This window comes from Taudactylus pleione, unplaced genomic scaffold, assembly GCF_031769625.1.
Source record: "Taudactylus pleione unplaced genomic scaffold, aTauple2 ptg000273l, whole genome shotgun sequence".
NCBI lineage: Eukaryota > Metazoa > Chordata > Amphibia > Anura > Myobatrachidae > Taudactylus > Taudactylus pleione.
Window position 1 is genome coordinate 640,318 of NW_028284675.1, and position 24,117 is coordinate 664,434.

General features: G+C 47.9%; 1 protein-coding gene across 2 annotated transcripts in view; it reads right to left on the reverse strand.

Annotated features, from left to right (window-relative positions):
• Nucleotides 1-2,019: 2,019 nt before the first annotated feature.
• LOC148513715 (protein regulator of cytokinesis 1-like) overlaps nucleotides 2,020-24,117 on the reverse strand; it is a 52,445-nt gene continuing 30,347 nt past the window's right edge. The window contains exons 13-14 of one of the 2 annotated variants that reach the window (XM_088481460.1): nucleotides 12,906-13,010; nucleotides 2,020-3,222 (exon numbers count right to left, since the gene is read on the reverse strand). In XM_088481460.1, the coding sequence (XP_088337586.1) occupies nucleotides 3,157-3,222; nucleotides 12,906-13,010 (171 nt within the window). In that variant the 3' untranslated portion in view covers nucleotides 2,020-3,156. The remainder of the gene's footprint in view (nucleotides 3,223-12,905; nucleotides 13,011-24,117) is intronic. The other variant, XM_088481461.1, reaches the window with a different exon arrangement.

The window sequence follows — 24,117 nt, forward strand, 5'->3', positions numbered from 1 at the left end:
ATTTCAAAAGAATGTGAGATTACTTTACTGGAGATTGAAATTGACTTTCTTATTTTTAGTCTCTGCGATCTGTGGCCACAACATGACCTTGCTAGACACCACATCAAAAGCTTCTCTTGTTAATAATTCAGTTCTTAAGTGCTGTGTCCAAATTGCTTTCGCTATTTTAAGCTTAGACAATGTCAAACCTCCTGAGCCTAAGGGAATAAACTTAGACACAAATGTTTTTACCAGCTTATTTTATCATGTTCCCATGCTGCGAATTTCATTTTAACTTTGGAAATAATAAACATTTAGAAGAGATTTGGCAATGCCAAGATCGATTATGTTTCTTTCACTATCAGGCACAACAGTACTCTTGAGTATTCTTTGGTACCCAAAACCTTTCATGAAAGATTACAGATCACAACTGGACAGAGCTTAATTTATTTGACAGTTTTATGGTTCACTTGAAGCAATTTAAATTGCCATCAATCACTTCCATTTTCCAAGTTAGTCAGTCACATTTTACTTCAAGCTACAAAAGCAGAATATGATTTTTGTCATAATTAGGATATAGACAATTAAAAGATTATTCTTTCTGAAGTCTGTCTTGGTTGGGCTATATGGAAGAGATTTATTACTGACTTGCTGAATGGCTAAATATGGATATAACTCTTTTTCAGTCAAAATAATAAATTGGCATCATGACAGTGGTGCATCTATGATGGGTGCAGGGTGTGCGGTGCACACGGGCCACTGGGTCCAGGGGGCACACACTCCATACATATGATCTTTTTATCTTAACGCTCCACAGTCCCCCATTGGCAGCACTGCTTAAATGGGCCCCCTCCTCTCTAAACATGCCCCTCCATCATGATCCATGTGTATTGCTATTGGCAAAACTTGCCACATTTGAATTATCCTATTATAGAGTGTTTGTGGGATTTAGTAATATATTGTGGTGGTTGGTGAGGTAAAGGGTGGTATCGATGTGATGTGGAGACAAAGCTTCTCTATCCAGGCACTTCGAAAAATGTAGCCTATTCCTGGAAAAAGTGATGTAGCCAACGTCGGGATCCCAGCACCAGTATCCAGACCATCGGCATCCCAAAGGTAAGTATTAGCGTGTTAGGGGGAGGTTAAGGGTGCGGGGAGTTTAGGCACTTGGAGGGGGGGGTTGGTTAGTGTTAGGCACCGGGAAGGGAGGGTAGAGGATTGGGAAAATACTTACCATGCGTTCCTATGGGTGTCGGGATTCTAGCTGTCAGTATTTTGATCAGCAGCATCCCGACAGCCAGGATTTCATACTCAACTCCCCCAAAAGAATAGGACAGGGGTCTTCAAACTTGGCCCTCCAGCTGCTGTGGAACTACACATCCCAGCATGCACTGCCACCTTTTTGATATAACAGCATGCTAAAATTATGTGCAGTGCATGCTGGGATGTGTAGTTCCACAGCATCTGGAGGGCCAAGTTTGAAGACCCCCTGGAATAGGGGATACAGAGAGGAAGGAACTTTAGCACTGCATGTCAATTTCTTAAAGTTCCCAAAATAGATATTTTTTTTATCACTTTTCTAATGGTTTGTTTATTATTTATGTTATTTTAATTATCTCTCATTTCATTAAGACGTAGTGATCTGTAAAGGATAGATGTGTAAAGATAAATCAATATCACCTTTTTTCCCCTTTTCGTGTTATGCCCTGGGGATGGTCCTTGGCTGGAATTTTTTGGGGTACCTTGCTTCTCGGATGTGAACCCCTTAATGTTAGGAACGCCAGTATAGAGCAGCCTTGACGATGGCCTGGCACTTATTTACATACATTTACAAATATGAATAACACCTCTGAATCTCTATGATCATGTAGGATTTAAGTATTTGTTGATTTTGCTGCAGTGTGCTGGAGGGCAAATCATTTTTTCCGTGCTCAAAATAGAGCCTGAGCCCTTTATATCCTATGGTTCCAGTATTACCAAATAGTAAGATAGAAAAATAGGTGCAAAGCCAACAAATGAATACACAAGAGAAATGCTGGTTTCTTTATTTCAGCTAAAATAAAGGCTGTAGAAAAAGTTTTTATATATCGTAAATAAAATAAAAAGCATAATTTATTAAGCTATATATACACACACACACACACACACAATGGCATGATGACACATAGACAAAGTAATTATGTTAAGTATCAGGTAGATATTAAGGTATTACCTATATAATCTGAGTACATAAAAAAATTATCCTAGGTTTATTAAAAAATACTCCCAGTAATGCCACATTTTTGGCATTTTAATTTAGGCCAACATTTTGAAATCATGTTGCCATCTATATACAGTAACAATTCCCATGAGTGCAATCACTACAAAACATAAAAGCCTACTCAAACAGCACAAGAGAAGCAGACTCTTAAAAAAAAGTATATATAACAAAACATCAGCATGTAACTTTCCTTACACTTTATAAGCAACATTCTTTAGTTTTCAGTATTGACAGTAATGAGATCCTAGACAGGGTCTTCCAATTCTCAGTGTTTTGTCCAGAGCCTTTGCAAATGCAGTATATTTTCCTTTTCTTTACAGTCACAAATGAACATCCAACAAATAGATAAATTTCATTATATGCACAAAAACTAACTCCGGTAAAGTGGACTTGATTGAAAAATATAGCTCATTATTTATTGTGCTTTACTAAATGCATGCTAACCAAGAAACATTTAGAATCAAAACGTGCTCTTTTTCTTCTAGCTGCATAATAGAATATTAAACTGCATGACAAGAAATACAATAATTTAGGACCAATGTGTTTTTGCTTTATTTCAAAATATATTAGACCAATACTGAACTTTCCATTTCAAACACAGTGAATACGCACCATGTTAGGAGGCTACGCAGATTAAGTGACCCTAATACATATATACATACACGATATTTAAAATACTGTTTGTGTAAACACTTGCCAAAGCAAAGCAAAAAGTCTTAACTTTAAAGAGCACACACAAAGGAAGTAGAAATTGTATAGGCTCAACCAATAATAAGCTTCTATCAATTAACTAAGAACCAGTAACCACTCAGGTAATAGAGACACCAGTTCCTAGTTAATTGTGAACAATGTAGACAGATGCACTTTAATAAAACCGCTGAAAGAAAAATACAGAACCTACATTGCAGGACGGAATGTTACAAGTTCTCATTTACTGTAGAGTTAAAAATGGCATCATTGCTGGATTTCTTGGAAATCGCCTCCTGAAATGAAAACAATCATAATATATAAGCATTAACAAACTATGGTAATATAATTTCTATTTGTATGCTTACACTTTATCTTGAAACACTAACCTACTCCACTAATGCTGGGCATACATTTTCATATAAAATGTCATTTAGAATGACAGTTTATCTGACAGCCTGTAACCCATCCATTGTGAAGGAACATGGGAATGTCAGGAGGTTGGCAGCAGCAGTGTATGCATTGCCAGATGTGGCCGACCAGTGATCAGATCAGTCAGTCAGCTATGTTGGAAGATTTTTCATGCCTGACTGTCCGATCATCACTGATTGAACACGGCCATACACTGTGCCAGAGGTTCCCAAACTCCGCCATTACAGTCCAAGTTTTAAGGATATTCAGGCTTGAATCCAGATGGTTAAATCAAATTGACAGAGGCACTAATTAGGTCACTGTGCTCAAGAATGAATATCCTTAAAAGTGGACTGTAATGGTGCAGTTAGTGAACTTCTGCACTATGCAATCAGTCCAATCAATTGATAATTGCATAATGCAGAGGTCCCAAACTCTGTCCTCGGGCACTCTAACAGTCCAGGTTTGGAAGATATCCATGCTTGACCACAGGTGACTTAATTGGAGTTGTGCACTTGTATTTCTTCTTTTTGTGTACTAATTAACCGATTATATATAAATAAATAAATTTTGCAGTAAACAGAGGTTTTTGGCATAATCTTGGCCAAGGTTATGGGCCTACCCACCACATCCAGGTAACCTCTGTAAGGTAGGTCCCTAACATACTAGGGTTCAAATCCAGAGCGCAGGACACCCCCAAACTTGCCCAGTTAAGCCACCCCAAGGCACCACTCTAATAAGAAAAGTGAAGTGTAAAGGAAATTGTTAAGAGCAGCCGCATATAAAGAATAAAAAGTGAAATACATATATAAAAAACAGACCGTGAAGCGTTAAAATGTGTTATACAGGAAAAATGTGTTGATCTGCTTCAGGACACCGCATTAAAACCGAAGCAATCCAGGGGGACCCACGCCCTAAAAATGAACCAAAGCTGCACTACAGAGTCTAAATATTTGCAGGACTAACCTGTATTGTGCCTCTGATGGTGTGCATATTACAATGCCAGACTCCATGCTCTAAACCAATGTGGTAGGGGTGCTAGTCTGAGTAGAAAGTGTCTCAAGCTTTCAGGTGTGCAAAACAATGCACTGATTAAATGACATAGAAGATGGGCCTCAGACTGCACACACACATTCTTTATATATATATATATATATATATATACACATACATATATATATATACATACACACACACATATGTATATATATATACACATACACACAAACACACACACACATACTTACATACATATATATATATATATATATATATATATACACACACACACACACAAACAACCACACACACACAATTGGAGGAGCTACCTCAGTCAATTTGATTTAACCACCTGTGCTCAACCATGGATCTCTGTAAAACCTGAACTGTTGGGGTGCCTTGAGGACACCATTTGGGAACCTCTGGTATAATGTATGCCGATCTTAAGAGAAGCTATGGCACAATAATCGCATGAAGAGGTCCAAGCGTTTTTGTGTTCCCAACACCCTTTGTATCACTACCTCAGGTTTAAACATCTAAGCATGTTAAAACAAAACAGTTGAGCCACAAAACCCAAAATACAAGTTGATCCAATATCAAGAAGGAATTGAGTAACATTCAAAAATGTTTATGTACCATGAAAGGAGTTAAGATAATTAAACCAATAAACACAATAGTTTTCGGCCAGTACAGAAGAGGCTTTCAAGCAAAAAGACCACGTTTAAAATAATTTAAAAGAGAATCTGTCCCTCTAGCACACATCTTAAATAGTACTTGAACTCAAAAAGAATATTTCCTCATGAAATTATGTTGGGTACCATGACTTGCGGAAAAGTAGAGATATGGTAAGAACTTACCCTTGTTATCTCTTTCTACGAGGTCCATAGGGTCCACAGGAAACCTTGGGGTATTGGTGATGACGAAGACATCCGGGCATCATGCAGTTCAATTTTTTCTCCCAGGAGACAACAGGGCCACCCTCTATACCCCGCCCCCGGGCCAGAGGCTCCTCTGTTACATAGTAAGCCCGGAGGAGGATTAAAGAGAGAAGAAAGTCTGGAACACACTAGAATCACATTCTCACACAGAAGGAGACGGAAAACCTGTGACCAGAGCGAAGTCCATTTGAAAGACAGGTGTGTCCTGTGGCCCTGTGGACCCTATGTACCTTGTAGAAAAAGAGATAACAAGGGTAAGTTCTTACCATCTCTCTACTTTTCTACTTCAGGGTCCATAAAAGCTCCACAGGAAACCTTGGGGATTCCCAAAGCAGTACCCTCAAGGGCGGGGATGCTCCTGTGCAGAAAGGAGAATCCACTGCCCGAAGGAAGCATCCTGAGTGGCAAAGGTATCAAAGGCATAATACCTCAAAAAGGTCTGGATAGAAGTCCACGTGGCCGCCTTACAAAGCTGTACAGCCAAGGCACCACGACTAGCTGCCCACGAAGGGCCTACAGTCAGAGTAGAATGAGCAGTAACATAGGGCAGGACAGGAAGGACCTCATAAATGTAAGCCTCAGAGATAGTCATGCAAAGCCATCTAGCCAAAGTTTGTTTATTGGCTGGCCATCCTGTCTTGTGGAAACCATAAAGAACAAACAATGAGTCCGATTTCCAAAGAGAACTGGTACGATCCACATAAATCCTGAGGGCACGTACCGCATCCAGTGAGGCCTCCCCTGCCAAGAGGTCTGAGGAATTAAAGGCCGGCACAATAATTTCTTCATTAATGTGGAAATTAGAGACCACCTTAGGAAGGAACCCATGGAGATTGCGAAGCACTGCCCTGTCCCTATGAAAAACTAGAAATGGAAAACTCTTCTGGCAGAAGCAATGGCCAGAAGAAAAACAGTCTTGGCAGTAAGCTATTGGTTCAAATGGAGGGCTCTGGAGAACCTTAAAGGAAAACAGCCAAATCCAAAGGCGCTACAGAAGGGACAAAGGGAGGCTGGATAGGAAGGACTCCCTGCAGAAAAGTGCGGATGTAGGAAGAGGAGAAATCCTTCGCTGGAATCACACTGAAAGGGCCGAGATATGGACCTTCAGTGTAGCAAGGCGGAGACCAAGGTCTAAACCTGCTTGCAGGAAAGCCAACACACTGGGTATCCTAAACACCTTGGGGGGGGGGGGGTCATAACTTTTTGGATGACACCATTCAAAATAGGTATGCCACACCCTGTGGTAAATTCTAGCAGAAGCAGGTTTACGTGGTCTGAGCATGGTGTTAACCACAGAGCCGGAAAAACCCTTGGACCTTAAGAGGGATGTCTCAAAGACAGACGACCCAGATCTGGATAGAGGCAAGGGCCCGGAGACAACAGGTCCGGACTTTGAGGCAACAGCCACGGATTGTCGATAGAGAGACTCCAAAGATCTGAGTACCATGGACATCTGGGCCACGCTGGAGTCACCAGCAGGACTATACCGCTCTCTTGTTTGAACTTCCGAATTGCTCGAGGAAGGAGGGATTGGAGGAAACAGGTACACAAACTGGAAAGTCCACTTGACTGACAGAACATCCACCAAGAGCACTGGCGTCTCTTGTCCTGGACCCGCACTGAAGCAGCTTGTGATTTAGATGAGAGCAATGAGGTCCATGTCTGGAAAGCCCCACCTGTCCACTAGGAGTTGAAACACTTCTTGGTGAAGAGACCGTTCCCCTGGATGCACGTCGTGATGGTTGAGGAAGTCCGCTTCCCAATTCAGCACTCCTGGAATGAACACCGCCGATATGGCTGGTAGATGGCCTTCCGCCCATGCCAGAATGCGTGACACCTCTGTCTTTGCCACCTGACTTAGAGTTCCTCCTGTCGTGGTACTATCTGACTTTACTTGCACGGGTTTTCCGTGAAGCAACAGCCTGGCTTGCTGCAAGGCCCTGAAGACTGCCCGCAATTCCAATATATTGATTGGAAGCGCAGATTCCTCTGCAGCCCACCTTCCCTGAAGTGAGTGTGGAACAGTCACTGCGCCCCAGCCCCGAAGACTGGCATCCGTCATCAGAAGGACCCAGTCCGAGATCCAAAAAGGGAACCCCTTGGTGAGGTGAGAAGTCTGTAGCCACCCGGTCAGCGTCAGGCGTACCTCCGGAGAGAGCTTCATCATTTGAGTCCATATATGATGGGGAATTCCGTCCCACTTGGAAAGGATCAATAGCTGCAGAGGCCGGGAATGAAACTAGGCATACTCCACCATGTCAACACCATGGATCCCAGTAACTGCATTGCTGAGTGAACTGACTCAGCGATTGTGAAGGCATCCGCATCTGCAAAGTGGAGATCTTTTCTGCTGTCAGAAAAATCCTTTGCTGTTGTGAATCCAACAGGGCCTCCAGATGGAGCATAATTTGAGACGGAATCAGTGAGGACTTTTTCCAATTTATCAACCACCCGTGTATCTGGAGCACAAATATCGTTAGCTGCATGTGGTGGTGAAGTACCTCTGAGGACCCTGCTAGTAGCAAGAGGTCATCTAGGTATGGTAACAGGAGGATCCCCTGCAGCCGCATATGGGCTTCCATTAACGCCATGACCTCTGTAAATACCCGAGGTGCAATTGCAAGGCCAAACGGCAGAGCCTGAAACTGATGTTGTGACACAGCAAACCTGAGAAAACATTGGTGAGCTGAAACAATTGGAATATGCAGGTATGCATCCTGAATATCCAGGGATACCATAAAATCCCCAGGTTCCATAGCCAGTACAACTGAGCATAGGGTCTCCATTCTGAACCTGGGTACCCTGAGGAATTTGTTCAGGGGCCTGAGATTGAGAATAGGACGGTAAGAACAGTTTGGCTTCTGGACTAGAGGAAGGCTGGAATAATACCTTGTTCCTCTTTGGGACATCGGGATCAGTACAATGACTCCTGCCTGTAGCATGGATTGTACCACCTGTTGAATAGCCCAAGCCTTGTCAGTGTTTTTCGGAAGCCCTGTGCAAACGAATTGATGGGGAGGCCTTCTGCAGAAGGAGAGGGCATACCCCAGAGACCACTTACTTCACCCAGGAATCCGTGGCAGTTTGACACCAGTACTGGGGCCTCCCACCCTGGGGTCCCTCAGGAGAAGACCTGTCCCGTCAAGCGGAGGGCTTGTCATCAGGCTTGGCAGCCAGACGTCTGGTACTCCAGGACTCTTAGGCCTGGCAGAATTATTTGTGGTGGATGACCTGGGAAAGGACTGAGTTCTAGCCTTACCTGGGGCCCGATAGGTCCAAAAGGACGGAGTCCGAACCCCCAAAGAGGCCGGAGTAGAAGGCAGACAAGCCAACTTAGCTGCTGCTAAAAGGTATTCACAATCTTGCCCAGATCAGGGCCAAACAAGACTTTACTGTCATAAGGCAAACATTCCAACCACTTCTTGGATTCCGCATCAGCTCTCCAAGAATGGAGCCACAGAGAACTGAGAGCTGCAATAGCCGCCGAAGAAACCCTGGCATTTAGTAGGTCAATATCCAAAGCTGCCTCATTTATATAGGTAGCCGAATCTTAGATTTCCACCAGATTCAGCTGTTCCCTGGTAGCATTAGAGCATGGGTCTTTGGCCCACCAGCTGCTGTGGAACTACACATCCCAGCATGCTTGCCACCATTTTGATATATAACTGTATGCTAAAACTGTGGCAGGGCATCCTGGGATCTGTAGTTCCGCAGCAGCTGGAGGGCCAAGGTTGAAGACTCTTGCATTAGAGGTTAAGAATGTTTCAATGCTATTAGCCCAACATTCCATGGCCTGAGCCACCCAGCAAATGGCCATAGCTGGTCTGCATGCAGCCCCCCGAAAGGGAATAAACAGATTCAAGGCATACCTCTACTTACCAAATGTGTGACCTGGGAATCCACCACCGCTGGAGTCTCCCATTTGGAAAAATAATTCTCAGCAAGAGGGTAAGCAGAGACTAGACGCATCTGCGGTTGATACCACTTTCAAGGCGTTTTCCAAGCTACCTCCAAGTGATTCACCAATTGGTCAGACAATGGGAATGTAGCCTCAGTCACCTTTTCTTCCATGAAATATGCATGCCTAGATTTAGGCGCAGGAGGCTCATCCTCTTCCATGATCAGGGCTGCTTTTACAGCTTGTATTAGCCCGGGAATATATGTTTTAGACTTGACCTCCGCCTCCAGAGGAGGTAGCTCAGAGTCATCCAGAAGCAGATGACTCATCATCCCATACAGTAGATTGCGACAATAGCCTTTTAGCTGGTCTGCTGATAGGTGCATCCTGCTGACATATCTCAGTCGCACCCTGCAATATAGGAGGAACTGTATTAACCCACTGAGGGGACAACACCTGTGAAGGTGTAGGAGGTTGCAGCAGGTTTTGCGCTGGCAAAAGGTGCTGTTGTTGAAAACTGAACTGTGGACACACCAAGGAGGGCCTGCTAAACGCCTTGCAATGGTTGTTAGTGCTTTTGCAAAAGTACTCCCCATGGCGGCTACTGCTGAATGGCAGAAGCCTCAGAAGGACCAGGGGCAGTGTAACGCGTTCCCGCTAGGCTGTTTTAGCGGGGCGCAGCGCCCTGCCCTCCCTGTGGAGGGCAAAAAGCACCCTGCCCTCACAATCTGCGGGTGCCTTGACCCGCGCCCGGCATCTATTCTCCTTGTCAGAAGTGCTTGGGGGCTGCCCGGCGTGTCCGTAAGTGCCGCGCACGCCCCCAAGAGTGACGAAAAGGGTGATGCGTCTTATACACCCCTTCCTTTTCAATGGCCACGCCCCTTTTCGGGTGTGCACGCGGAAGTGCTTTCTCTAGCTCCGGCGCCCTGCCTGCCGTCGGAGCTAGAGTGAACACTAGTGTGACACCGGAAACATAACCCCTCAGAGGCTGTGTCCCCTGCCCCTAACACCGCTGTACTGTTTTTTACAGAGCAGATTAATAGGGATTAATTTAGTCATATCACTCTCACTGCCATACAAAGTAAAGAGGATCACTTGACTGAGTCTCAGCTGCGACTTGTGCCACACCCGCACCACACCCATGCTTATGGCCGGGAATAGCAAAATAGGTACAGGGATAGCAACAAAAGAATGATCGTTTTTAGCAAAGAAAACAGACAGACAGTGCTAGCATACAGTCGCAAAGAAATGCAGAAAACAATAATACCTGCACTTAATGGCACTTCCTGAAGTCAACTACAGAGACTTAGTGTCCAATAGGACAAAAGTGCTACATACCTCTCCTTTGGTTGGAGGTCAGTGTATGTAGGGGGACCCATACTCCGCACTGCCTGTGCAGATCAGCGACACATAGCCAGGAGAATGACTGAAGAACTCGTGGGGAGGCGGAGCCGGAAACAGGAAGCTGTCACAGATCAAGCCAGACCACAGTGGAAAGGCGTGTTCAGCAGCGGGGAGGAGCCCGGCTGTTAGACAGGGAAGGCTGCCTCCCCTGGCCAGCGTTTAACCCCTGGGACGCTGGAGTGTTCTGCAGAACTCCAGTCCCAAGTCCCAGATGTCTTAGTGTGGACGCAGGAATCAGTGCCTGGCCACACTTGCTGTCATCCCCAGGGTGTCCCCCAACCCTGGAGGAAAAGACTGCGTCTCGGCATGCACCACCGTGGTGAGTGTTGCTTACCGGCACCCCGTAGCATCCAGCCGCAGTCTAGGAATCCCCCCGAGGTCCCTGCTAGCCAAGACCGCTAAGACCCGCCGAGAGGCACAGATCAGTACCGGCGGCTCAGCACCAGCGGGGTGATTACGCGGCCGTGCGAACTTCCACTGGACTGTTCACGCTGACCGTACTTAGAAAAACGTAAAATTTTCAGGGCTGTTAGTAACAGCCCCATTGCAATAGCGTGACCCGACTCCGGCCGGGCACCAAACGAAACGGAGGAGCCTCCGGCCCGGGGGCGGGGTATAGAGGGAGGCCCCGTTGTATCCTTGGAGAAAAAAAATTTAACTGCATAGTGCCCGAATGTCTTCGTCATCATCTATACCCCAAGGTTTCCTGTGGATCTTCTATGGATCCTGAAGTAGGAATAACTTCTAATGCTAGAATACAGGACTTTTAGGATAAATCAGAACTTGAACATGCTGCTGTCACTTGGAAGACATGTTGTAAATTATGACAGCCATTAGTGACATTTGTAATCATAGAAGGAATTTGTGGACTGCAATGGCTGTTTCTTAGGTTACAATGTGTTAAGCTGGGTACACATCAGACAATGTGTACCCGGCATGCTCCAAGTGCCTACACACTTGCCCCTGATGGGTCCGACAGGGGGGAGGGATGCACCATGCTGCATTCTGCAGCCTGGCATCGTTGGCGACATCCCCCATCGGCCCTGCATTTGGGCTGAAGGGATGTCGCTAATTACCTGCAGGAGCGTGCATATCATGGGGACACTCTAGACGATGTACCAGATATGTCGCTCCAATCCGCAGGATCAGACAGCATATGGTCTAGTAGTGTGTACCCAGCTTTAGATTCACAACAAAAACATGAAACAGCCACAATAAAAAAAAAACAAAAACTAAAAGTTGACACTAGAACCCAGATTCTGATTTGCCACGACTGTTGCCTCCCCTTTAAAATATTCTACACTAATTCCATTCCTCACTAACCCCATGTGTTACCAATCTTGTGGAATATTTTTATAATTCTAAGCACTTCTGATGGCTTCCACCACACTCCCAGTGTGAAGTATTAAGAGATGTGCTTACTTCCAAACCAAAACCCCCAGGTACATTTGCTAGGACATGTACCTCTCTGAATGGTGGTGCCCAAAAGTTATGCAAGTAGTCCCTGGCCTTCCACAAAAGCAGTACACATTTTTTGGTTGTGGATGGAAGTAACGCCACTGACGGGACTTTAAAAGTAGAAATCACTGGGAGAACTCAGAAATCTGAAGGGCTAGTAAATGTGATAATCCACATCATTTTTAATGTATAGTGACTATAAAAAGCAGAGCAGTAGTATTTCTGCTACCAGCACTTTGTACATGTGAGGCCATAGAAATTGCCAATTACTACGGGACGTAATTATGAGACAGTCGGTCTCAATCACGATGCTGGAATCCTGACAAGGGAGTTAAGATAGGTGTCGGGATAGCAACCATCAGGATGCCGCTATCAATATTGTGACAGGAGGCATCCCGACAGCAGGCATTACATACCCATTCCCCTATTATTACAACACAGGTGTAATTTGAAACCTATAAATTTAAATTCTTCCTTTGAAAATCTTAATGTTTTAATTTCAAACACCTTCTACACCATGTATTTTACACACAATTTGCACGCAAAGCAAAATAGTCCCCTTCTCATTTTTAAATAGATTGGACTCAATCACTAGAGCATGGGAATTTGGCTAAACACCATCATGCTCTTGACCATCCTGTAAAGCCAGAGACCTACAGCTCAAATTCACATGCAAGGTACCAGCATTTGCTGGCCAACCAAAACATAACTGCTCTCTTGACTTCTTTCAGAACGATGATTGTAACTGTACATCCCACTATACATGATGAAACTGCCCTCTTGTGGTGGCTGTACTAATCTATGGATGAAAGCTTGGACAGAATATCAAACGGTGGCCATAAAGTAGATTTGTACAAAAGCATGCAGTTACCTTAAAGTCAGAATAGCTGCCAGGATGGCTGGATAACACAATAGTTTGTTTGTTACTGTCATGTAATGGAGTTCTCACAGGGTTATCTCTAGTTTTCAAAGGGGTCTGCAAAGCAAACTACATCATTACACTTTGCTAATAAAAAACAAAGTTCTCACAATACTTAGGGCAAAGCACTTGAAATCTTGAATGCTTGCATAAACTTTACAATTAAATACAGCATCATAATATTTAACAATATAATTTTTTTTCAAATAATTTTATTGCATAAAGCAAAAGAGACAATTCAGTATGCAATACAAATGTTAAAATTGATAATAGAAAAATGGCAAAACTTACATATACATAAACAATGACCATCTATCAAGGGCCATGATAAATAGAATATAGAATACAGTGAATTAGCACAACGAGACATTCGATATGGCAGTTACAAGATTGTTAATACAAAGAAAAAAAAAACGGGGGTGGGGGGGGCGCCGCAAGACAAGACCCATCCTCCAAAATTTACATCAACTGAGAAGAAACAGTCAACGTATCCACTACGCACTAAAGGGAAGATCTCCCAAAAAAGTCGCAGTTACTCCTGCTACATGGTATTTCCTGACTGCGAGCCAGAACTGACGTAGTAATTGGCAGGACCAGAAACAATAGATGAAGTCCGCTGTATTGTATTGCCTGTGAGGTGTGACGTAAGATCTATGAAAGATATCTAAAAACATTCCTGATACTGCGCTGTGGGTAGTAATTTACATGAACTACGCAAATTGTCAAGTAAAGTTTCACATGTTAGTGAGGGGGAAGGAGGGTCGCCACTGCCTGACCCCTGAGCTAACCTGCTCGTGACCCATCTTCTTTCTCAGAATAGTATAATGCAACGATATGGTAAATCTAACAACATCGCAGCTACAGACCCATGAAACATGTACTGTAGCAGATGACATTGGCCCAGATAGGAAAAGAAAAACACATTGGCCCCCACATGAAGAAAAAACACACACACATTGGTCCAGATAGGAAAAGAAAAACACATTGGCCCCCACATGAAGAAAAAACACACACACATTGGTCCAGATAGGATGATAATAATAAAAAAAGACAATTTGGCTCCCACAGAAAGAAATAAAACAATTGTCCCAGACAGGGAAAAAAAAAATAAGAGTTATGGTATAACATACCTTTGTTAACTCTTTTTCTTTGAGACTGCCCAGCGTCCATATTGTAGGAGCAGCGTTCAGAGAGCAACTGACATACACTCTGGCTTCCCTATATGGAGGCTGGGAGGAACAATCCACAATCAACTGTGCCAGAGGACTGAACTAGCATGTGGATTGGGGGAGGGGCCGCCGGGGAAGCGTTCCTCCTCCCCTATGCTGCTTGGACCTGCCCGGTAACTGACCTGGCCACCGCCACAAGCCCCGGCTGGTCAGGAACATCAAATCCCGGCGTTGTAGGCTAGGAGAACAAGCCGTATGCCTCCTGACTACAGCGCGCCTCCGGCCAGTCTCGAGGCCGGACCGCCATGTGGTCCCGGCGTCAGCGGCCGCCGCGACCACCTGCTTACCTGCCATCCCCTTGATTCGGTTGCGGTCCAGGGCCAGAAAGCCCCTGCCAAGGACCTGCCGAGGCTAGCGGTGCGGCGCCGGAGGTAGTTGCAGCGCGTGGCCGGTGCGCCTCCAATCAGGCTTCCAGGACAGCTCAGACCACCCGCTGAGATAGAGCGTAAAACTTTTTTTTTTGTACTCGTCTGCAGGAATGCTCCAGCAGTCCCACTGTCTATGTGGTGAACACACCAAACAGGAAGAACTGGCTACCTGAGGCAGGAGGTGGGGTATGTGAGGAGAAAACCCGATGCATCCTGGTGACCGGGATTCATACCCCAATGTAATGGCTGTGAACCCCATGGACCCCGAAGAAGAAAAACACCACACATCAGCTATATGTCATGTCACTGCATCACCATCTCTGGGTTCAGACTGTGCCTGATCCACCTAGAGAAGTTGCCAGACTACAATGATGAAGCACGGTGGGTGAAGACAGAAATTGTGGGGTCTAGTAGAAATTAAACAAGTAGAGCTCCCCAATCAGAGGCACACAGGTAGGGGGAAGCAGGCAGATGCTCACAAAGGCTGGGTGGGCAGAGGGACAGAAGGGGGCAGGCAGAATCACACAGTGGGTGTGTAGACACACACATGATGGCAGGCAGAGGTACACATGGGGGTTGGGCAGAGGCACACATGTGGAAGGGGATAGAAAGAGTGACAAGTAAATATATAAAAAAAATTGTAAGCAGTAACAGACATACCTGGTGGTGAGAAATGGGGGTGGGGAAGTCAAAGAAATGCAGACACTGATTTTATATACTACCAGCAGCAGGGATTGTGTTGGGGTCAACTCTATATACTGCCCAGGGCCCAGCAGCAGTAACATCAGATTGGCTGCCTGTCATTACAGTGCGCCGGGCTGCAGGGAGCTCTTAGTCGACTCTGAGGTACTTTATAAAATCGGTGTGGCGAGCAGTCTCTGGTCCTTCCCTGCTCACCACACTTAGCTCCGCACAGCTACAGCACTGAAATGACAAGCAGCCAAACTGATTCACAGGCTGCCCGTCACACAGTGCTGCCGGACTGGCGAGTATGGACAGGTATATTATTTATGTAAAGCAGCCAGTCACTGCAAGCACTTAGGACTATTCCACAAGCCACTCATAAGTATATAATCCCTAAACAGACAACAAAGTCATGGGTGCCCTCCCTAAAGTACCAACTACAGGTATTGGTGGTGACCATCATGCCGATTTTTCTCCCACGGGTAACAGCGCGCACACACACACAGGGGGGTGAGGTCCCCCACATACAGGACACACACACACACACAGGGGGATGAGGTCCCCCACATACAGGACACACACACACACACAGGGGGGTGAGGTCCCCCACATACAGGACACACACACACAGGGGGGTGAGGTCCCCCACATACAGGACACACACACACAGGGGGGGGGTGAGGTCCCCCACATACAGGACACACACACACAGGGGGGTGAGGTCCCCCACATACAGGACACACACACAGGGGTGAGGTCCCCCACATACAGGACACACACACACACGGGTGAGGTCCCCCACATACAGGACACGCGCACACACACACACACACACAGGGGTGAGGTCCCCCACATACAGGACACGCGCACACACACACACACACACACACACACAGGGGTGAGGTCCCCCACATACAGGACACGCACACACACACAGGGGTGAGGTCCCCCACATACAGGACACACACACACACACAGGGGTGAGGTCCCCCACATACAGGACACACACACACACACAGGGGTGAGGTCCCCCACATACAGGACACACACACACACAGGGGTGAGGTCCCCCACATACAGGACACGCGCACACACAGGGGTGAGGTCCCCCACATACAGGACACGCGCACACACACACACACACACACACACACACACGGGTGAGGTCCCCCACATACAGAACACACACACAGGGTTGAGGTCGAGGTCCCCCACATACAGGACACACACACAGGGGTGAGGTCGAGGTCCCCCACATACAGGACACGCGCACACACAGGGGTGAGGTCCCCCACATACAGGACACGCACACACACACACACACAGGGGTGAGGTCCCCCACATACAGGACACGCACACACACACAGGGGTGAGGTCCCCCACATACAGGACACACACACACACACAGGGGTGAGGTCCCCCACATACAGGACACACACACACACACAGGGGTGAGGTCCCCCACATACAGGACACACACACACACACACAGGGGTGAGGTCCCCCACATACAGGACACGCGCACACACAGGGGTGAGGTCCCCCACATACAGGACACGCGCACACACACACACACACACACACACACACGGGTGAGGTCCCCCACATACAGGACACACACACAGGGGTGAGGTCGAGGTCCCCCACATACAGGACACACACACAGGGGTGAGGTCCCCCACATACAGGACACACACACACACAGGGGTGAGGTCCCCCACATACAGGACACGCACACACACACAGGGGTGAGGTCCCCCACATACAGGACACGCACACAGGGGTGAGGTCCCCCACATACAGGACACGCACACAGGGGTGAGGTCCCCCACATACAGGACACACACACACACACGGGTGAGGTCCCCCACATACAGGACACGCACACACACACACAGGGGTGAGGTCCCCCACATACAGGACACGCACACAGGGGTGAGGTCCCCCACATACAGGACACACACACACACACGGGTGAGGTCCCCCACATACAGGACACGCACACACACACACACGGGTGAGGTCCCCCACATACAGGACACGCACACACACACACAGGGGTGAGGTCCCCCACATACAGGACACGCACACACACACACACACAGGGGTGAGGTCCCCCACATACAGGACACGCACACACACACAGGGGTGAGGTCCCCCACATACAGGACACACACACACACGGGTGAGGTCCCCCACATACAGGACACACACACAGGGGTGAGGTCCCCCACATACAGGACACACACACACACAGGGGTGAGGTCCCCCACATACAGGACACGCACACACACACAGGGGTGAGGTCCCCCACATACAGGACACGCACACAGGGGTGAGGTCCCCCACATACAGGACACGCACACAGGGGTGAGGTCCCCCACATACAGGACACACACACACACACACGGGTGAGGTCCCCCACATACAGGACACGCACACACACACACAGGGGTGAGGTCCCCCACATACAGGACACGCACACACACACACACACACACACAGGGGTGAGGTCCCCCACATACAGGACACGCACACACACACAGGGGTGAGGTCCCCCACATACAGGACACACACACACACACAGGGGTGAGGTCCCCCACATACAGGACACACACACACACACACAGGGGTGAGGTCCCCCACATACAGGACACGCGCACACACAGGGGTGAGGTCCCCCACATACAGGACACGCGCACACACACACACACGGGTGAGGTCCCCCACATACAGGACACACACACACACGGGTGAGGTCCCCCACATACAGGACACACACACAGGGGTGAGGTCCCCCACATGCAGGACACGCACACACACAGGGGTGAGGTCCCCCACATGCAGGACACGCACACACACACAGGGGTGAGGTCCCCCACATACAGGACACGCACACACACACACACAGGGGTGAGGTCCCCCACATACAGGACACGCACACACACACACACACAGGGGTGAGGTCCCCCACATACAGGACACGCACACACACACACACAGGGGTGAGGTCCCCCACATACAGGACACGCACACACACACACACAGGGGTGAGGTCCCCCACATACAGGACACGCACACACACACACACAGGGGTGAGGTCCCCCACATACAGGACACGCACACACACACACACACAGGGGTGAGGTCCCCCACATACAGGACACGCACACACACACACACAGGGGTGAGGTCCCCCACATACAGGACACGCACACACACACACACACAGGGGTGAGGTCCCCCACATACAGGACACGCACACACACACACACACACACAGGGGTGAGGTCTCCCACATACAGGACACGCACACACACACACACACAGGGGTGAGGTCCCCCACATACAGGACACGCACACACACACACACACACACACAGGGGTGAGGTCCCCCACATACAGGACACGCACACACACACACACACACACACACACAGGGGTGAGGTCCCCCACATACAGGACACGCACACACACACACACACACACACACACACAGGGGTGAGGTCCCCCACATACAGGACACGCACACACACACACACACACACACACAGGGGTGAGGTCCCCCACATACAGGACACGCACACACACACACACACACAGGGGTGAGGTCCCCCACATACAGGACACGCACACACACACACACAGGGGTGAGGTCCCCCACATACAGGACACGCACACACACACACAGGGGTGAGGTCCCCCACATACAGGACACGCACACACACACACAGGGGTGAGGTCCCCCACATACAGGACACGCACACACACACAGGGGTGAGGTCCCCCACATACAGGACACGCACACACACACAGGGGTGAGGTCCCCCACATACAGGACACGCACACACACACAGGGGTGAGGTCCCCCACATACAGGACACACACACACACACACACACACAGGGGTGAGTTCCCCCACATACAGGACACACACAGGGATGAGGTCCCCCACATACAGGACACACACACACACACACACACAGGGGTGAGGTCCCCCACATACAGGACACACACAGGGGTGAGGGCACTCTCACCCACTCCCACCTGTACCGGGTGGAATACATGCTCTGGCCCCGGCTCTAACCTCCATCTATTGACTCCTCCGGGTGAGGAAACCGCGAACCAGGGTTCCAGGATATAGACAGCGCACCCCTCCCGCATGGTGGCCTTCAAAGCCGGGTTACCGTGCAGCCGCGGCCCCTTCCGGAACCAGTGTACCGGACTCACCTCGGGGGCAGTCATCTGGTGTCCGTGCTGCTGTGTACCAGGCGGTATACCAAGTACATGGCGGGGTCTGTGCTGTGTATGTGGTGGGCGGTGCACCTGGCAGCCGACAGGTAGCACCCCCTCCCCTGGTACAGACACCAGGAGAGCTCCCCCTCAGGCCCCTTACACATGTACCACCCTGATGGTCCTGAATGCAGGTCCCGGCGCAGGCCCCACAGCACCCACTGCACTTACCTGCCGCAGTCTTCACCGAGGCGCACGAAGAGTGCCACTGGCTGGCCCGACTTCACCCTCTACTTTTTCTACAGCCGGGCCAGGCTCTTCAATCTCTTCATAAAGAACCATGGGATTGGTTGTAGCGGAGCACGTCCCCGATCCTCAATACCAGGTAAAATACGCACTATAATTCATAACCCTTGTATGAGGGAATTGAGTGCCAATGGTGGTATGACCACTGTTTCAATGAGAGGGGACAGCAGGATTCAATTACTTTATCTTACTCCATGTACTCCTATAGCCTAAGCTCAGGAGTCACAGGTTATTGACATGTTATTAGGGCTACACACTGAACAGAAGTGAATTTGGATGGCTATATCGAAACAAAGGAAGAACATGTTTGACAATATAGCAATGGGTAAAGAACTTGCATAACTTTTCTAGTCAAGAATGCAATAACAAAGGTCTGTAAAGTAGTATTTTTCCGGACTGCTTACAGCCTCTTACTGCACTTGATTGTGTGAACTCTTGTCCACCACTAAAATTGGCTCAACTTGTATGTTAGGTTCTTAGATACACACACACTAATATATATACACACACACTATATATATATATATATATATATATATATATATATATATATATATACACATATACATACATACATACATACATACACACACAGCACGGTATGCGAGACCATAACAGCCTGTGAAAACTACAAGGGAAGTCATTTGTATACCTGTGTACAAACATTGGTACTACAAGCTAAAATGAAAGCTACATTCGCTTTATAGCCTTTTGTACAGATGTGTCCACATACACCTAACCTCAAATTGTGCCAAATAAGACTTCATACCGACTCCACTGTGACAAAAACACCAATCCTGAATGTACCCAGGACACTATAAGCGACATAGGATGCAACTATGATGCAACACAGACGGTAACTTAATAAAGAAGTATGAAAGTCTGGGAATAGCTGCCCGTAGCGGAGCATCTAAGTCGCGCCATGAGTCTCCCGTCATATGGCTCAAAAAGTATGGGTTTATGGGGACACATTTATAGCCAGAGAAGATATTTGGTATAAAATTCAGAAAACAGATTTTTTTTATTTTACAACTTATGAATAATACATATTACCAACTTAAAAAGGCATGCAATTAAATTAATAGAGAATAGAAGCTATTAAAGTGTGCCACCTGTCCTCACACTACAAAGGCAGAAATTTTGTTGGCTCACCAATATTCTTAAACATGAAGCCTATGAACTCAGTGGAACCAGTGAGCACCTGGCTATGACGTGGCTTACTAAAAGGGCTTTTCCATACATCATTTCTGCAGGTCCTGTGCACAAGTGTATTTTAAATGATGCAAGTCCATTTCCCGCTTTTGGAAACACCCATGTAAAATAAAACTGTGCCTAGTTGTGCAGGTTGGTACTAGGGGTGTGCACCGGACACTTTTCGTGTTTTGTGTTTTGGATCTGGATCTTTCTTTGTGTTTTGGATCTGGATTGGTTTTGCCAAAACCACCCTTCCGTGTTTTGGGTTCTGGGTTTTGTGTTTTGGATCTGGATTTTTTCTTAAAAAATAAAAAAAAACGCTAAAATCACATAAATGGGCCTTTTTTTGTTCCTACGCTATTAATAACCCCAATAACATTAATTTCCACTCATTTCCACTCTATTCTGAACACCTCACAATATTGTTTTTAGGCCAAAAGGTTGTACCGAGGAAGCTGGATGACTATGCTAAGCGACACAAGGGGGCGGCACAAACACGTGGCCCATCTAGGAGTGGCACTGCAGTGGCAGACAGGAAGCCAATCAGCGTTATGGTGCCCATTTGCATGTAGCACGAACCCGGGAGATCCGTGCTACATGCATCTGTGTGATTGGCACAGAGCAATGACAGGTCCGTGAGACCCGTCTGTGCTGCTGTGGTAAAAAAAAACAAAAAAACCTGTGTAAAAAAAGAAAAAAATGGCGTGCACCCCCCCAAAAAAGAGCAACCAGCCCCGGGCATTAGTAACCCAGTGCTGGGTGTGCTTAAATACAGGGGACAAACGACGTAGGGGTCCCCTGTACTTAAGCACAACCAGCACCGGGCTAGTCAGAACCAGCGCTGGTTGCCAAAATACGGGGGACAAACGACGTAGGGGTCCCCTGTATTCTGCGCAACCAGCTCTGATCCGGTCCTGGTTCTGGAAATATAGGGGACAAAAAATGAGTAGGGTTCCCCTGTATGTTCCAGAACCAGCACTGGACTTTTTCTAGCAGGGGGCTGATGCCACAGCCAGGGGAGCCCTTTCACCGGGCCCCCCAGCCGCAGCATCAACCCTGACCGCTAGTCAGCCCAGGCCGGGGATCCCTGGAGAGCTGGGGACCCCCCCAATAAAGGGGTCACCCTCTCCAGGGCACCCCAGGCCCAGGCTGATAGCCCGGGGCTATCCCCGCCACCCCTGGTGGTGGTGGGTGGCGGGTTGATTGTGTGGTGTGGTGTAAATAAAGAATATCAAACATTGTCTTTACAAGTAGAACTGCAAGTCCCAGCTAGCCTGCCCCGCATGCTGGTACTTGGAGAACCACAAGTACCAGCATGCAGGGCATTAAGGGCCCACTAGTACCTGTAGTTCACCTGTAAAAAAAATGTTTAAAAAAACACAGGACACACACACCGTGACAGTATAAGTTTATTAAACATACATACACACACACACACACACACATGTACACATACTCACCTATGTAACCTGTAGCATCGGTCCACTTGTCCGGTAAAGTATCCCTAGGGGACCTGTGAAAAAAAACATACTCACCATCTCCTATGCGAGGTTCTGTCCTCTTCGTTCCAAAGTAGGCATCCCCGGACTTGGCAAAAAAAAAAACGAAAACGCGATCCACGAACTTAGTACCGTTCTATAGAACGGTACTTCCCGAATGAGAGCTTAGCGGCGGGGTATCACCATGGAAACCCCGCTGCTAAGCGTTCATTGGCTGAGAGAGGTCATCTCCCGTCTCTCAGCCAATGAACGGCTCCCTCCATTGTAGTCAATGGTGGGAACCGCAGGGTAAACTTTAATAACCTTGCGGCTCCCAGCATTGACTACAATGGAGGGAGCCGTTCATTGGCTGAGAGAGACGGGAGATGGCCTCTCTCAGCCAATGAACGCTTAGCAGCGGGGTTTCCATGGTGATACCCCGCCGCTAAGCTCTCATTCGGGAAGTACCGTTCTATAGAACGGTACTAAGTTCGTGGATCGCGTTTTCGTTTTTTTTTTTCCGCCAAGTCCGGGGATGCCTACTTTGGAACGAAGAGGACAGAACCTCGCATAGGAGATGGTGAGTATGTTTTTTTTCACAGGTCCCCTATGGATACTTTACCGGACAAGTGGACCGATGCTACAGGGTTACATAGGTGAGTATGTGTACATGTGTGTGTGTGTGTGTGTGTATGTATGTTTAATAAACTTATACTGTCACGGTGTGTGTGTCCTGTGTTTTTTTTAAACATTTTTTTACAGGTGAACTACAGGTACTAGTGGGCCCTTAATGCCCTGCATGCTGGTACTTGTGGTTCTCCAAGTACCAGCATGCGGGGCAGGCTTGCTGGGACTTGCAGTTCTACTTGTAAAGACAATGTTTGATATTCTTTATTTACACCACACCACACAATCAACCCGCCACCCACCGCCACCAGGGGTGGCGGGGATAGCCCCGGGCTATCAGCATGGGCCTGGGGAGCCCTGGAGAGGGTGACCCCTTTATTGGGGGGGTCCCCAGCTCTCCAGGGATCCCCGGCCTGGGCTGACTAGCGGTCAGGGCTGATGCTGCGGCTGGGGGGCCCGGTGAAAGGGCTCCCCTGGCTGTGGCATCAGCCCCCCGCTAGAAAAAGTCCAGTGCTGGTTCTGGAACATACAGGGGAACCCTACTCATTTTTTTCCCCTGTATTTCCAGAACCAGGACCGGATCAGAGCCCAGAGCTGGTTGCGCAGAATACGGGGGACCCCTACGTCGTTTGTCCCCCGTATTTTGGCAACCAGCTCTGGTTCTGACTAGCCCAGTGCCGGTTGTGTTTAAGTACAGGGGACCCCTATGTCGTTTGTCCCCTGTATTTAAGCACACCCAGCACTGGGTCACTAATGCCCGGGGCTGGTTGCTCTTTTTTTGGGGGGGGGGGCACGCCATTTTTTTCTCTTTTTACACAGGTTTTTTTTTTTTTTTTACCACAGCAGCACAGACGGGTCTCACGGACCCGTTAGTGCTCTGTGTCAATGACACAGATGCAAGTAGCACGGATCTCCTGGTCCGTGCGTGCATCTGTGTCATTGAAATACACAGCAGCACAGACGGGTCTCACTGACCCATCTGTGCTCTGTGTCACTGTCAATCACACAGATGCATGTAGCACGGATCTCACGAGTCCGTGCTACA